This window comes from Peromyscus californicus, unplaced genomic scaffold (assembly GCF_007827085.1).
Source record: "Peromyscus californicus insignis strain IS unplaced genomic scaffold, ASM782708v3 Scaffold_15__1_contigs__length_86483966, whole genome shotgun sequence".
NCBI classification, from domain to species: Eukaryota; Metazoa; Chordata; class Mammalia; order Rodentia; family Cricetidae; genus Peromyscus; species Peromyscus californicus.
In genome coordinates, this window is record NW_026294447.1 from 49,217,783 (window position 1) to 49,234,990 (window position 17,208).

Consider the following 17,208-nt stretch of genomic DNA (forward strand, 5'->3'; position numbering starts at 1 on the left):
TCAAAGATGAGCAAAATCTAGCACCAAGCCCTTGGACCTCTAGATAAATATATAAATGAATCTCTTTTCTTCACAAATATTAACCCAGCTCCAGGTTGTTTTTGTTATAGTCATGGAAAACAGACTACTGCAGACAGGGTAATGCTGGAGGACCAGCTGCTTCTATGAGAACCTTCAGCTATGTTATCTGGCAACTGCTCAACAGGACAAACAGGGCTAACCCTAGGGGAAGGATTTTCATTCCCAGGGAATAAGTTCGAACATAATATCAACTCTGAGGTTGTTACTATCTGTGGCTTAGGGATAAATGAAACTAGAGGTAACCCTAGGCTTCAGAGTCTAAAGTTCTGCTGGGGACAAACTTATCAAGAACAAACATAATTCCTTGCATTTGGAGCAAGACAGAGTCACTCTTGTTTAGGTTGGTGCTAACAGGTTTTACTCAGGCCAGGAGGGAACTATAGAACCCACATCAGGTCTCAACTTTTAGTAAGTATTCTTAGGGAGAAGTTCCCATCACAATGGAAAAAATACAAATATTTGAAAAGCAAACAAGTCATGGGCTGTTCTCAGACCTGCTGCCATATGCTCTGCTTTTTCCAGCTTCCAGCTTAACATTAAAACAACAGGCTTGCATTCCTCAAATATCTCCACTGCCTGAAAAGGCTGTCAGCTGCCGTCATTGGAGGCATTACCACCTTAGCCATCACTGTTTATTGCTCACTGTGCAGTGTGGCTAGTAGTCTAGGAAGCTCCTCTAGAGTGCTAGTGTGAGCTGCTGAAACAGGAGCCACACGCTGGAATGTAATATCTAATGAGGGGAGTGGGTGTGCGCTCACACATGGACACGTGTGTGTTGGAGGTAAGAATCAGAGAAGGGTGCTTTATAAATACTGACAGGAGAGATCAAATTCAATTGTATCACGTTGTACTTTACTACTCTATCAAGGTGGAGAAAGGACCAAACACTTTTTAAAGTAATTTAAACACTTGGAGATTCTATAGGGAGAAACATCTTGGGATAAAATCCAACAATACACAGGTGTCACAAGAGCAAGTCTGAGATGTTCAAGAAGCAAAACTGTAGCAAAGATCTTTAGTTCGCTCTGCAAAAAGCTCAGGCTACAGAAGAGAACCCCAGTCAAAGGCTTCCTAGATTATAAGGAGACGGCAGCTCTAGAAGGGGAAAAGAGAAGAGTCCCTTCCTTAAAGACAAAGAAATGCTTACAAAGGAAATGTGTGAACCAATTTTCCAAGGAGAGATGAAAAAGCACTAGTTAAAAACACCAGGAGGGGATGAGGCCAGGAGATCAAGCCAGAGCTGACTCATTTGTACGCTGCTGCTGCACTTCTGAAAGTAGAGAGAAAGCAGGGCCACCTTCCACATTCCTCCCTTCTCCCCGTGCTCCCTCACCCCCAAGCTGTCCCCACCCTGTTCCTGGATCTGCAGCCGTGTAGACAGTTAGAACCTTCCGGCCTGCAGGAGTTTATTTCTGGCCACTGTGTACTGGTTACTAGGCTCCACTGAGGATAAAACGGTAACCCAGTAGCCCAGAAGACAATGTTCTCCACAAAGCCTAACCACCAAGGCATGGAGTCAATGGATCCCACATCCGTGGGCTCAATAAAAAATGTGACTCAGAGGACAGATGTGATGATGGACAGGCAGGTTCAAGCCTGTGGCTGCTTCCAATGATGATTCTTACAGCATGGATACTTATTGATTAACTTATTCAAGGAAATGTATTTCCTAGAGATTAACCTAGGCTCAGAGAGGAAAAGTACCCTGATCCAAGTTACAGGATAATCTCCTAGAACTAGTGGGAGCTCTCAAGGGACACGGCAAACAGTCTCTAAAGCAATACTTCCCATATTCCAGTCATTGGAGTTTAACAGAATTTTTGTCACAGCCAAGTCTATTGGTATTAGTATTTACAGTATTTTTCTTGAAAACTATTAAAATATTCATCCACCATATTGGTACAATCACGTGTATTCCAGGGAACACAGTAGGGAAGAATGGACGAGGGTGACCTGAGCTGCTTTAGGATAGCTAGGAAACAGCTTGTTAAAGTATGGGGGTAGAGTGGGAGGGGGTTCAACAGAGATTCTCTGTCCCCCTTGAGTGTTCGTGATGGGCTCACATCTGGCAGACTAGAAAGGAGAGTGAAGTTCATTCAATAATTCTAGAGTAAGGGAAGATCAATGGTGGGATCACTCACATAAAATTTTCTGGATATTCACTCAGGGCCATGTCGATGATGTTGAGAGCGTCGTGGTAATGCTTCTGGGCTGACAACAGGAGAGCGAGGAGGTGCAGGGAGTTGGCATCATCACCTTGGAGTTGAAGAGCTTGACGGACGTACCCTAGAGCTTCTGGTATCTGGTTTAAAACAAGACCAAAAGGAATGTTTAAACAGTCACCCAGAAAGAGGCCATGGTTACATAAGGTTCACTGTGAGCTGTTTCACATCGTACTGCATCCACATTTTATGGGGCAACTTCATGGCAGCCCCAGGACATTAACCAAACAAGGGAGTACATCCTTTTCAGCAGTAATAGGACTGACGAGGGCACTGGAGAGACCCCACTTCTCTACTTATCTGCCCACATGCCTTTTCCATCTCTCTAAATAAACACTTTCTAATTTTTGGTCCCCACAGAACCGATGTACTTTTGATTACGTCTAAGATGACTTCACTATAAATGGAGACACAAGCAAGCTACCAAGGATTCTTAATGGGGTTAAGCTGACTAACTGAACCATTCTCCCTTTTCATAGTATTACTGAAATTAAAATACTTCATAGGCTATGAAACCTTTAACATAGCTTTCTAAGGACTAGATTCTGGATCTCCACTGGACATGAAGGAAATATGCAAACAAACAAAACCCCACACCTTTCCAAACTACATCCCAAAATAATTGGATGCAAGAAACAAATTACAGGGCCACTTGCAAAGCAGATGTATCCAAATCCAAGCAAGTCCAGACACAGTTTTAACCATAATGCAACAGCTGTTCAACATGTTCTGTGTATGTGGTGTATACATGTGTGCTTGCCTGTAGATGAGTATATATAGAGGCTAAGGGTTGGCATGGGGTGTTTTCTCCATCACTCTCCACCTTCATTTTTTGAGGCAGAGTCTCACTGAACCCAGAGCTCCCAGGATCCACCTTGTCTACCCCACAGTGCTGTGGCTACAGATGTGCCAGGGGCAGAACCTTATCCACTGAGTCATCTCACAGCATGTTCTTTAATAAGAAAGATTAAAGGGGCATGGAGCCCAGGGTTACATGTACAGTAGTTATTTGAACACATTAGAGCTCACAGGTTTAATAGAAAGGAGAATCTGAAGTTGGATTTCAAAACAGAGCTGGGGACAGAGGCATTCTAACATACCCGCACAGGGGACTCCTTCCTGTGTGGCCTCCAACTCTATCCTTCAGCTCTCCTGCCTCTTCCCATATCTTCAGGAATCTCAGCCCTTAGGAGAATCCCTGACTTCCTTTTTTTTCCTGAACACAGGACGATTTTCCACTCTCAACTGTAGTTTTCCATGACCCTGCACCTTAAATGCTGGCTACGGAGGCTTCCTTCTTTGAACCCTAGAGTCGTGGCTGCCAGAGCTGACTACATGCTTCATTGGCAGGGAGAAAGCTGAAGTGCAGAGAGGTGAGACAACTCGAGTACATCATCCTGCTGAGTGATGGAAAGGGGGTGACTAGCTATTCTGATCCCTCTGTCCCAGTTAGCAGAACACACTCACTTAAAGCTCTGGTGATTCAACACGACATGCCTACAATCCTTGTGGATGAGTTGTACCCAAAAGTCTCCACTCTCTGGGACAACAACCTCCTGCGTGACCATTGCTCAGCCTGAAGTAGGGAGGCAAAGGCAGCCATCATCACGGTGCTAGTTTGCAGGGATGGGCAAGTATTTAGGGACAGAGATGGGGCTCAAAATGGCATCTTTAGAGGGAGGTGGACTGAGGAATTCAGAGCTGGCTCCTTAATTTAAAAGCCTTACTGGGTGTCAAACACATACCAGCAGTGTTCAAGTGCCAAGGCAACAACAATGGCAGGCATGGGCCCTCTCTTCCTGCAACCTCAGGTGAAAAGGACTGATATTACATAAGGAAGGTGGTTTCATGAGGAGGTGAAGGGAGAACAGATGGCCAGTGTTCAACCCACCTCTGCTGCAGTGGCAGCTCCTGACCAATCTAGCTGTGAGCCATACTCCACCAGGTGATACATCTTTCTAGGGCAGGCATCTGTTCCCAGGCTGTCAATGGAAGCTACTTCTTAGCACTATTCTAAGGCAACTGGAAAGGGTAATGTATACCTCAGCCCAGCCTATAGGGCATGATATATCTTGACAACCAGCCTCCGATTCACCCTTCCAGTCTGTGCTCAGGAATGTGCTGGGGTCACCACCAGTGCCTTGCACCTGGTGGGCTGGCAAGTATATGGCTGCAGTTTCTAGAACAGCTGGGAGGGAATGAGGGTACTAGAATGTGAAAGGCAGCTCAAGCTGCCTTGGGGAAGATGAAGACCTGCAAGGCTTGGCCTTCCAGCAAGAACATGCAACAGTGTAAGTGTTCATATCATTTATGCATTTTAAAGGGTCTGGTGTCTCTTGTTGATACCTTCTGGCATTTTCCAGTTAGGCATGGATACTCTGTGACCATCAGGTTCCAGCCAGTGACTAAATCTCCACTATGAAACACTACCCCATTCCTGTTACCAACGAAGGCTCTTTGGTGACCCCTGGCGTCAGGGTACATGCCCTGTCCTGCACTCATGTTGCCATCTGACCCCAGGCTGGACCAGCCTAGGCCTTCTGTCTTCACAGCACATGCCTTGGGCCCCAGGGTCTTTTCTAAGAGGAGCTGGCTTCTTCTGAGAGCAGTGTCCAGCTCCAAGCCAGCCTCAGACAAAGGAAGGAAGGTCTTACGATGCCTCCAACGGAAGGAACTGGAGCTTAGAGAACATTACAGACACTGACCTGTCTGGAGATGGCGAGCTGCAGAGCCAGGTAGAAAGCTGCTTGGTGATCTGTAGGTGACAGGCTATGGGCCCTGAAAAAGTATTCACTGCTATTAGAACATTAGGCCGCTTTTGCTTGCCCTATCACAATGAAGTTGTCTTCATGTCTGCATTTTGATTTTTGTCAAAGCCTCATTTTCAGCTGAATTATGTATCATTTCCTTAACCCTTCTCCCATACCACTAATGAATGTTATACATTCTGACCATCATATACAGACAGATCATTGGAATATGTTTTTGGTTCTTGTCCAGCACCTAAAATGGCCATAGAAGTTCCCAGACTCTGTGAAGGGGCCTAGAGACAGGGAATCCCCAGGCCCTGAGGTCTGGCCTCCTCAACAGATGTTTCCCCTTAGCTGAACAGAAACCCAGTGTCATGCTGGGTCATGGTAAAGCCAACTAACAGGCTGTGGGCCCTAAATAAGTATTCACCCCTTTCCAATATAAACTCATGGCCAGATGATGGCTATTTTGTTTAAGTTTGGTGTGGCCTTAATGCTACTTCATCCAAATTTCTGGATTTCAGAAAAAAACATATGAAAATCAAAGACCAGCTTTGCTTATAAAATGAGGTTTGGGTTTTTGTGAACCAGAAAGACACCCATCTATTCATTCTGTGAGGATTTGACTAAATTCCATGCAGGTCACTAATTGTGCTCCTATAGCTATGTGTGGTCAGACACAAGGTTTGGCTCCATTCGCTGGCCCTGCTGCTGGATGCAGAGGCTGTTTGGCTGTCTAGCAGGCTTCAAGTGTAACCTTTTCCAGCTTTTATGTGGAAGTTAATGTATTTCATCAGAAGCAATTCAAAATGTGAAAGTGTACAGGACCTACTTCTGCTTTTAACAATCTGGTAGGAAGAGAAAAACAAACCTAACTTCCATAAAAGGGAGCATGGAGCAGACTAATTACAAACTGGGTCCTGCATAGCAAACAACCAGCTCCGTAATCAAAGGAGGACTTTCACCAGCAGAAAGCAAATTCAAGATGAAACAGAAAGCCAAATCATTATGGAGTCATCTGTGGCCAACTCGTCAAGGTTTTCTAGAGACATAGGCCTTTTAGTTAATTGTCAGACTTCCACAGGAAAAGAAAAAGGCATGTAATATATGCAACCCAGAAAACATGCCAAATCCATGAACTTGGGCACTGTCTGGGCAAGCGCTTTATTGTGTGCAGAACTGGGGTTTGCCCTTTTCTTAGTCTTTTAATTTACTTAAAAAAATTGTTATCATTATTTGTGTGTGTGTTGTATGTGGACACATGTGTGTGCAGGTAAGCTTGCCTGTGAGTGCACATCTGGAGGTGTGTGTGCACACTGTGTTTAGGTAAGCTTGCCGGTGAGTGCACATCTGGAGGTGTGTATGTGCACACTGTGTGCAGGTAAGCTTGCCGGTGAGTGCACATCTGGAGGTGTGTGTGCACACTGTGTGCAGGTAAGCTTGCCTGTGAGTGCACATCTGGAGGTGTGTGTACACACTGTGTGCAGGTAAGCTTGCCTGTGAGTGCACATCTGGAGGTGTGTGTACACACTGTGTGCAGGTAAGCTTGCCTGTGAGTGCACATCTGGAGGACAGAAGTATCTGTTCTATTGCTCTTCATACTTTTGGTTCTTTTTCCTTTTTTTTTTTTTTTTTTTTTGAGGCCTGGTCTCTCCCTGAATCTGGGGCTCAAAGCTATGACTACACTCCCTGGCCAGTGAGCCACAGGGATCCACCTTTCTCTGCCTCCTCAGCACCGGAATTAAAGACACACATCACCACACCAGCTTTTATGTGGGTGCTGGGAACCCAATCAGGTCCTCATGCTCGAGCAGTGAGCATTTTATCCATGGAGCCCCATGGCTCCATTTGCTAATATTAAGAGCAAAGCAAATTCACTCCTGGGGAACCCTTACTAGCAGCTCGGCTACAAGCCACAACCTTTGAGCTTTTCTGCGTGGGTTTAAGAGATGGCGGCTGAGAATTCATCAGCACTGTCTCCATTGCACTCCAGTTCGCATGATTGACAAGCATTGGTCCCCCATGCCTTTGTAAAGAAAAGATTTTTCTTTGGTGTTCTTAAGTGAGGTGAAAATGCCATGGTTTCTGTCTTTCCCAATTATCCAGTGAAAATGAGTATAAAATCAATTATGAAGAAACATTTTATTATGTAGAGTAATTTATTTTATCTCGCCTTCTTTCAAAAATAATAGGGCCAGGTTTCTACAGCCATCAAAAATAATTTGTCAGAACTATAATTTTTCTCAGCCCAGTTTGTATTTTTTCCACAAAGTAAATTAAATCACAGTTGCTCCTATCCAGTGTCAACTAAGTGAGAAGCTGGCAGCTGATCTGGTGAATTCTGAGTGAGGATGGTGATTGTTGTGGGCAAAGGCTCCACTCTGGTCCATCAAAGGGTTGTGAACCACTAACCACAGGCCTGTAAAAGAAACGAACTAGAAGTGCTAGTAATTTCACCATTCCCAGGGTGCCTTATGGTGACTTCTAAAGAATTTCCACTGAGGCTAATGATGAAAGTCCGACCGCCAGTTTCTACTGAAGTGCACCTTAAAACACGCATAGTTTGAAGCACCTTACTTGGAAAATTTGCTAGTGAATTAAACTAACTTCTTTAGCAAAGGAAAGAGGGTGGCTGGGAAATGGCAAATAAAACAAGAAAAAGTAAGTGGGGCTCCCCCCTTTAGACGCCACACACCTTCCTTCAGTTGTGTGGGACAGCTCAGCAGCACGGTGCCTAGGACAAGGCCCTTTGCTATGCTTACTGCTACTCTGCTCGATGAAAACCAAGTGCCCAAAGCTGCAAGCCCGAAAACTCTACAGGGATCTCAAGTAGGCAGCACCTGGCCAGGTTGCTAAAAGAAACTCAGACAACTGAAAATGCCATCACAGTGATGTTCGCAGTGCCTCTATTGGTAAAGCACCTACACCTTAATGAATTCAATTCTTCTTCCACAACAGAGACTACCCATCTATCCATCCACCCTCCCATCTGCCCACCTACAACTATCTACCCACCCATCCACATTCTCCCATCTATCCACCAATCTAGCTAACTCTCCACCTACCTACTCTCCCCTTCTACCCACCCACTCTTCCATCCATCCATCCATCCATCCATCCATCCATCCATCCATCCTCCCATGATCTACTAATCTACCCACCTACTCTCTAATCACCTACCCATCCATCAATCCACCCATTTATTGGCTTATCCTTTCATCCACTTACTAACCCACCTACCCATTCACCAATCCCATCCACTCCCACCCATTCATCTGTTTATCCATCTATACTATGTAGTACTTAGAGTAAGTACCCCAGGCTCTAGGGAGTCTGGGGATAAATAATACAAGTGCCTTTCCTTAGGGAGCTCTCCATACCCCACCAGAAGGAGAGACCCAAAATGATCATCACAGTGTAATGGATGCAGTGCCCAGACAAAGGCATACGGGCTGCTGTTGGAACATGGATGACTCAAGACCACCTGGCTAGACCCCAGCACATCCAGTGCATTCCTAAATTCCAGCTCCAACAGTGTCTAGAGCTGAGCCAAGAGTACAGACAATGCTGATCAATTTTGATCCTGGCTTACAAAGCACAGACCTCACAACGATGACTACAATTTATGAAGAATCTATTATAAGCATCTTACCTAAGAATACCCAGAGAAGGAGGCAAAGGCAGAAATGGAATGGGGGAATATGTGATGCGAGGCTTGGTCTTTATACCATCACCCTGATGTCCTGTTTGGCTAATTTCTCAAAGTCTCCTTCAGTTCTGACTACAATGGGCACAGAAGTCGTGAATGAAGAAGAACTATGCACAGTTAAATCAGAGCACTCTCGCTAGGTGCACACCTTAAGCTTGTCCAGGTGGCTTTAGCACTGAAGTCCCACATTCTGGGAACAGCTCAGCCCCAAGCTATCATCCTCGACACATAAAACCACCACACTTAAACCCAAGCTGGGGGAGGGGGGGGGAGAGAGAGAGAGAGAGAGAGAGAGAGAGAGAGAGAGAGAGAGAGAAGAAAGTGAAGCTAGATATGTCATGCCACCCTGAGTGGCAAGCACAGATGATGTAATGCCACTATTTCCCCTGGGAGAAGTGTTTACTAGTACACTCATGACACATGCTGTCACATCTTTGCAACTGCTTTTCTCCATGGATGTCAAAGTTCACTGAAGCAACAGCTTCTAACACTGCACACAACAGTATTTCCTCACCATAGTTCTGTTCAGCGTGAATGAACTGGTTGGTGACAAGGTTATGGGTAAGAACAGTTGATATCCCAATATCTGGGTGAAGCCACACCACTTTAATATATTCAGACACTGCTGTAGTGGGTAGCCATTCCAGCTTTGATCTGGAAGTTCCAACCCCCATTGAGACTTTGGCAACTGTCACGCCTACAAGGCGGGGCCAAGGGAGGCGCCTGGAGACCTGAGATCTGGATGGGCTGCACTCTCACTTGGTTCCGGGAAGACCCGGCCCGGGCCCACTACACACTGCCCCTTTGGAGTGCCCCAGAAAACAAATCATTTCAAATTCTGGCTCTAGTTCTGATTAAGACTTCATTCCCACAGGCTGTATCTGCAGCCCTATCCCTCTTTCAAATGTACCACTTTCTTTTCAAACAAAACAAATGAACAGCAAAACCAGAAGCAAAAGAATAGTATAAACAGAACTCCAGGGAGAACTATATAAAATGCGTGGTAGAGAAACACTTCTCACCCAAGTGGTTTTAAATGCTCTCTTTACATTTAAGAAGTAATACAATCTTTCTTATTTACTTAAAAACTTTTCCTTAAAGCTTTTATTAGGTCCTAAATTCACTAAAATAGTCAATGTCTACTTGAATCAAAATCATTCTATGCATTTAAAAACATTCTGTATTTCAGATAAACACTAATTTAGGTTAGCCTTCTGCAATGTAGTCAGTTAGGTTAGGAGGGTTTATTGCTCCTTAGTCCCTTATGAATAAACACATTAAATCTCTTTCAATTCAAACCTAAGCAGAAAAGGAACAGACAAGAATTCAGGCTGACAGAACAGCTGTTACATAACCCTCTGCTACACAGCAGCCCCAGGCAGACCACCACTGTGGCTGTTTTTAGAGACCCACTAAGATGTGCTGATTTAAGGACAGCAAAGCAGATGTGATGGCCACTTTCTCAGGCATCCGTGTGTGGGTTTGACAAACTAGAACTGGAGAAAGCAAAACCTGGAATCATTTGAAATGGAAATGCTTTCATGCTCTGGGCTGAGAAACACTAATAACAAAAGCTAAGCCCAGAGACGGGTCTATGCAGATGTCAACTGGTACTTTTTGTCCTTAATCAAGAACAGGACCTGCAAAATGAAGGAGTTACCGACAAGCCTGCGCAGAAACAAAGAAATGAGGCATGGGCACTTCTGAGGAGCAAAACCATGTGATAAGGACTCGAGGAAAAAGGCACATGGACATGGCAGGCACGCACTATGCAGCTCCTAGGAAAGCATCTGACCCAGGCGGCTGGCACAGGGAGTCTCGTGAGGGTTTCAGAGATGCAACTAAGTATCCAACACAGTTTTAAGAAATCAATGTAATTCAGATGTTACATGATCATGCACATGGCAGGAATAATTCCAATTCTAGATTTTACTTCACAGGGCTCTATTTTCAGGGACCAACTTAATTTTGATGATTTCTTATGCCAGCAATGAGTAGAATTATTTACAAGTAAAACTACCTAGATCCTGGCTCAACGCTGGCTCCATCTACGTCCCTGGTGACTCCTTTCACCCCTGCCCCTCATCTCCTACAGCTTGACATGCAGAAAAAAAACAGAAAAGAAGGACCTCTTTTCAAGACAGTGACAAATGCCTTTAATAAAGGAACCAGCTCCCTAGACAAAGTGTCTATCTTTCTCATACTAAAATCACTTGATCAGGAATGAATAAAAAATTACCCCACAGAATTAAACGTGTAGGCGAACAGGGCAACGAGTGATAGCCCGCTTCTAGTTTCGAGGTTTCACGATTGCTGCTCAAGACAACAGACTCCCCGGGGCCAAACACTGTTTACATAATCTTTAAAAATACCCTGCCTTTCTCATACTCATCATACTCGGTTGTCACTACGTACAGCAAGTGAAAAGACGAACTCCCACTCACCTCTGAAATGCAAGAAGCGCCTTCCTCTGCAGGACCTCCTGCATCCCTCGCAAGGAAGCTGAGAAAAGGGTTCTGTTAGTAGGTGGCAGGAGAGATTGGGGTGGGGAGTGGCAATACTAAACCCACCACAAAAGCCACGTTACATGTACCAAGTTCTGAGTGCCTACTGCACCAGGCACACCAGGACAGGAAGCCCTGTCCCATCCCCAAGGCTCTTGCCATGCTCAGTGGACATTACTGTGGAACAATGTCAAGGAGACAGTGTGAGCTTTGGGACCTTAGTCCCACCTGTCACATACACAGCAAGCTATATCTCTTTGAACGGGAATCCAGTCTAGTTATTGCTACTTTCCAAGCACATTTCTGTTCAAAAGAAAACCTGGAGCACGCTAGCAGGGGAGTGGGGAAGCATTTTTCCAAAGACCATTTGAACTCCAGAAAGAACGCCTGGTTCCCCCAAGGCAGACACACAGAGCTAGCTCTGCCAGGATGGTGCAGTCAGGGATCAAGCACCAGTGATCAACAGCCTTCAGAGATCCTTCTGGTATGGAGCAGCTGTGACCCTGGGCCACAGACTCTGGCTTGATTAAGTTAGGCTAGTTTAATTCAGGCTAGCTAATGGCCAGGATATAATACATTGATATCAACATAAAGGATGGAGCTGCCACACCCAACATGAGAATAGGAATATCAGTTCACACGTGTGAGGCCTCTTGGCTGTGAGCAAACACTTCCCTGTGTAGAACAAGGGAAATGGCTCCCTTATAGCCTGCCTAGGAACAAAGAGGGGACTTTTTAGTGGAGTAAGGACGAGTCCAGAGCAGTCTGTCTGGAGCTGCACTGCAAGAGGCCCTTATCTAACAGCTGCACAAGGGCAGCACTGGCCTGCCAAGAGATCAGCAGTGGGAGGCTGTCCACAGGGCTGGACAGAGCTACTGGCCTGGGGCTACTGAGAACTTTAACTGCTCTACAGAGACCCTCTAACTGACCCAAGTGAACCTGGAATGCTGTAAGAGGGTGCATTCAGTAGGGTGCACTGATTCTCAAGGCTGTTTAGGGTTGAGTTTGAATCAAGAATTTACGTGGTAAGTCTATGGCGTTCAGACTTTCTCCTGAAAGTCAATATTTGAAGACATATGCTGAGTCTGGTCAATATATCAAATGTACATGGAAAAGTAGCCGGAAACCCAGTATTGAAAAGGAATTGACATGCCAGAAATGCAGCATTTTAGGGTAGAGAATGAAAACTTTGGGTTAATTTGTAGGAGTACAGTGGTAGTCTGTCTTACTATGACCGACAGAGGCAGTGGGGAGAGTCCCCAGGAGGCTGGCAAGACTCTACCTCCTGCTCTGGTGGTGCTTCAGGGCATTTGCTTTATACTAGTCATTAAGCTATATATTTGTCTGAGGGTTTGTGTGTGTGTGTGTGTGTGTGTGTGTGTGTGTGTGTGTGTGTGTGTGTGTGTATTCATGTTATATTTTATAAAATGTTAAAAAAATCAGAAAATAACATCAACTTATATTTCTGTAAAAGTTTTAAGCGTATAAAACTTTTAATATTTAATTTAAAGTAAAAAACCCATCGACTAAAACTTTTTTAGTATATTCAAAATCTATAAATCTCTACCCTCAAGAGCCATGGGTACTGGTTAGCTACACTGCATGTGTACAGATTTGTGAGTTAAAATGTGTGAACAAAGAAGTGGACAGTCCCTGGCCAGTAAAGGGTTGCTCCCTGCGAGTTTTTGGCCCTAAACTCTTCTATACTACTGTACCTAAGATCTAATATCCACCCTTCCCCTTAGGAACGGGCCAGATGAAGGGCTGGGGCCAGGATGGGAGTGGAGTCCTGTTGGTGGTCTCATCTTGAGGCCTTGTTCTTCTTACTCTCAGGATAGGAACCTGGGCACCACTAGCCCCATGTGCCTCTGACCCCAGCTCAGGGCTGACATTTCCCACCCCAGTCTAGACAAAGAAGAGAAGAGCATGGGGGCCCCCAGGCCAGGATACCGGGACAGCCCAGCTTCTGTGCCCTCCTAAGACAGAGGAGACTAGGAGACACTGCAGGGTGGGGCTTCTCTCACCATCAGTGGCTTGCAGACTATACGTGAGCCCCAGAGCCAGGTAGCCTTTGGCCTTGAATTCTGACGTTTTCTCTCCCACATCAACGACAGTTTTGGCAAACTTCTCAGCCTCTTCCAACTGCAAAATAAATTAAAAAAAAAAAAAAAGTCAACCTGTCAAACTTCTAACATCAGTTCCCAAGAGCACCTGCTGCTAAAAGTGGGTTTCCACTGGGTTGCCTTGGAAATCATCCCCAACCCTCCAGCTCCACCCTGGCAATTCTCTTTTCTTTATTGGGCCTTTTCAGTGGTCCACAGGACTCCTGCTTATCTTCTGCGGACGTGCCTTCTTTTCCAGAGTTGCTTTCCTATTTGCTGGGCTTCTACCTTCTCCATCTTCACATAATCACTGGTTGGTTCTAGAATGTGGACGGACTCAGGGGTCAGAGGTCAAATGAAATATATTTGAAAAGAATAAAGCTCTTGAAGTGCCTTGTGTTTGGGCTTTCCCCTTTATTCATGACATAAAGAATGCATTCAGACTTTGATTCTCTTTGCCACAAGCTGTTAAAAATTTCAAAACTCGACCTATTTTACAGAACACAGCACATGGGCCTCGAACTGGCAGATTCCTGTGAGAACATGCACTTGTGAACTGTACACTCAATGAGACCTCTTGCACAATTCACTAGAAAAAGAATGAGATTTGTTTCTTTAAAAGTGTGGCAAACGATGGTGCTGAAGCTGGAGTAACACATGCGAGTTCATTATACTCCTGATCGCCGAGGCCTGTGGAAATTTAATACTAAACGGTACGAAAAGACATACAGGAAAGATGTGCTACTCCCACCTCTACAAATGATTTGTTTTGGGTGTTTATCACAGTAACAAACAGAACCCCAGTTGGGAGGAGAGCAGCAGTCACTTGGGTGCCCTCAGCATTGTTCCTCGGCTCACAGCCCCAAACTGTCAAGTCCCAGGAGCTCATCACAGCACACCATGGCTGTGACTCTGGGCCTGCTTGCTCTTTTTTCTGCTACGTTCGTTCAAGGGACCTCAAACAACAATGGCTCATTGTCTTTACAAGGCTGCTCACTTTTCTCCTGTTGGGCGAGAACACATGGACAAACGAAGCAAGTGAGAACTATAAGGGAAGAACACCCGAGTTAGCAGGAAGTCCTGGGCTTGGGGCAGACTATTCTCACCTCCACTAACTGGCGATGAAGTTGAAACAAAGACGCTCCACTGTAGGAGACGCTTATCTAAACTACCAGCTGAGCAAGTTAATCAGTTTTCTGTTTCCTGCTGCTGCATTTGTCAGGTACTAGAACCCTGAGACTAGACCCCCGGCACCTTCACGTTTGAACAGGACTATCTGTGAAAGCGCTCGTGAAGAAGATACATGGAGGAAGTCGTGCTACACATGTGCTGAAGCAAAGGTGGCCAGAAAGCGTTGGGACCTTCTCAGGCCTACATGTCACAACACACAGCAGCTGTATCTCTGAGTGTGAATCCAGGCTAGCTTATCGTCGCTACTTTAAGCACATTTCTGTTCAAAAGAAAACCCGGAGCACCCTGGGAATCACTGACTCCCATAGGGTGAGTGAGGCTTGGCATGGAGGCGTCGAGGAAGTTGACCCTGGACTAGAGAGTGTGGAGAAGGGGAGGAGTGCCCACTTACCCAGTGAAGGGAACCCACACAGAGCTTGGCTGCCAGGAGTGGGATGGTGGCATCATCCGGCTTTAGCCGGATGCATTCCTTCAGCACCTTCACAGCGCGGGCAGACTGCACAAGGACAGAGCAATTCTGTAAAACTCACAATGTTGACAGAACGAAACATTCCAGCCTTCTCCGAGGGGTTTCCCAACCGGGCAGGGACCAGGGGCCTGTAATAACCAGAGCCTGGGGCTCAGAGGGGCAGAGGCGTGAACTGTTATCACAAGCAAGGTGCAGTGCAGCCCTAGGACGTGCCTAGCTCCCTCCTTGCTTATGCAGGCACTGCAGCAGTGAGAAAATACAATTGCAGAAGTTTGCACTGCTCCAGAAAACAAACTCCAATTACAAGCGTACCAAACCCTACTTCTGAGCTCAGTTAGCACCATTAATCTCCCAGGTGACACTTCACAATTCACTGAGTGCCAGATTTACTAATGGCTGCATCTCTATCAAGTGTGCACACGGCAGGGCTGCCACCCCACGCATGTGCATGTTTCTGCACTTGTCTGGTGACTCCAGGAAGTAGGTACTTATCATCACTCCATGCTGCTAAAAAGGAAACTGAGGCACCAAGTGACACGCCTTGTGTCACTCAGCACTCCAGGCTTCCACCACACAGCAGCAGCAAGTCATGCTTATGGCAAGTATCATCTGCTGCTTGACATGCCACACTTGCCGGGGAGAACCTAGACACTCCCCCATTCACCCCACCCCAGCCTCCCCCCACCCTCGGACACATGTGCACACATATGCACACACCTCTGGGACATGTCTATATTCCCAAAGGAGTTCAAGACTTAATCTAACCATGTACATTTCACAGGAGTGAGTCACAACAGGTTAAAAAAGGGCATCTTCGTCCTATGCCCATCTTGGACCCTAAATAATTAAATTTGGTGGTCCATTATGAAAAGGCCACAGGATAGTTTGAAATCTTATCTTAGCCTTCCATGAGGTGGTAGGTGTATCTCTCATGAAATTCAATGGCATAAGAGAGTTGAACTCATGAAGAGACTCACCTTTCCAGCAGCCATCAGAGACAGAGCAAACTGGTACCAGAGGTGGAACTCCTCAAAGGCAAACTTCATGGCTCTTTCTAAGCACTGGTTGGAAAGAAAAAACAACATCTCCACACTGAGAACTGAAATGGCAGACCCATGTGGGTTTGCACCCACAGTAGTTAAGTCTGCCCACTCCACTAACCTTGAATGCCTAGAACTCTCCACCTTCCGGGCATTCCCCCACCATGCAGAGCATGACGCCAGAGGAAGAGATGGAGGCTGGCACACAAGCATCCCAACCACAAGGCCCAAGCTGACAAGTGTCCACGGGCAGAAATGGGAGCCCTACAGAAGTGACCAAAGGCTTCAAGGGGGGCATCTACAAGAATGGCCACTGAACTGGGCCAGGGTGATGAGAAAAGAATCTAGTTTGGAGACAGGAATGGTACTTTAGGAAGAGGGGCAAAGACTGTGCCTCAGTTTGGCCATGGTAAGCCCATGAATCCAATTTGGAAAAACAGATCACTAGGAGGCAGGGTTGGAGTCATGTCATCTTTGAGATGTCAGCTGCTTTTCCAGGTTATTTTTTCTTTTCTTCTGTCCCCTGAGATCTCCTGCCACCATAACAGTGTATTAATGAACGGCTTTCATTCTCCTACCCCCGCTCGGCACCACTGTGGAAGCCAAGGGCACACACAGGCTTCTTGGCTTCACCAGTGCTGGCCAGGCTGCTGTGGTACACAGTTCATAAACTGCCTCTTGGGTAGCAAGGTCCCAGCAGGAAGCATGACATAACCACCCACTGGGGCAGGTGAGGTAGAAGACCACAGAGGCTAGGAAATGGAATGTTCTAGGGGCTTCAAAGTCCACAAATACGTCCAAGTTAGAGCCAGAAAGGGCAGGCCCCCACAGGAGGATGGCGGGCACCATTTCTCCTGAAGGGGAAGGGAGGAAGAGTGAGAGAAGAAACTGAGGTGAAGACCCTGGGGAGAGGGCATGGAAGCATGTCACCACTCAGTCTCAGGAAGCGGGCAATGGGTTGGAAACAGGACAAGCTGCTGCTGGAGCTAACAAAGCCCTTGGCTCCATGAGGATACTGTGGAGCGCACTGGAGGACAGCAGGCCTTAGGGCCAGCGAGGCCTGGGGCCAGAGGAGGAAAAAAAGGTGCGGGTGAGGAAGGAAGGGAAGGCTCGCTAGTGGTGCCCAGGCAGGAGGATGCA

The 17,208-nt window shown here is 46.2% G+C and overlaps 1 protein-coding gene across 6 annotated transcripts in view; it reads right to left on the reverse strand.

Moving 5' to 3' along the window:
- The window catches only part of Ttc7b (tetratricopeptide repeat domain 7B), a 216,825-nt gene that overhangs the window by 75,790 nt on the left and 123,827 nt on the right, over nt 1-17,208 (reverse strand). For all 6 annotated transcript variants that reach the window (XM_052738772.1, XM_052738769.1, XM_052738767.1 and 3 more), the window contains 6 exons: nt 16,006-16,089; nt 14,951-15,055; nt 13,291-13,408; nt 11,207-11,264; nt 5,009-5,081; nt 2,223-2,383 (listed from right to left, as the gene is read on the reverse strand). In XM_052738772.1, coding sequence (XP_052594732.1) covers nt 2,223-2,383; nt 5,009-5,081; nt 11,207-11,264; nt 13,291-13,408; nt 14,951-15,055; nt 16,006-16,089 — 599 coding nt within the window. The remainder of the gene's footprint in view (nt 1-2,222; nt 2,384-5,008; nt 5,082-11,206; nt 11,265-13,290; nt 13,409-14,950; nt 15,056-16,005; nt 16,090-17,208) is intronic.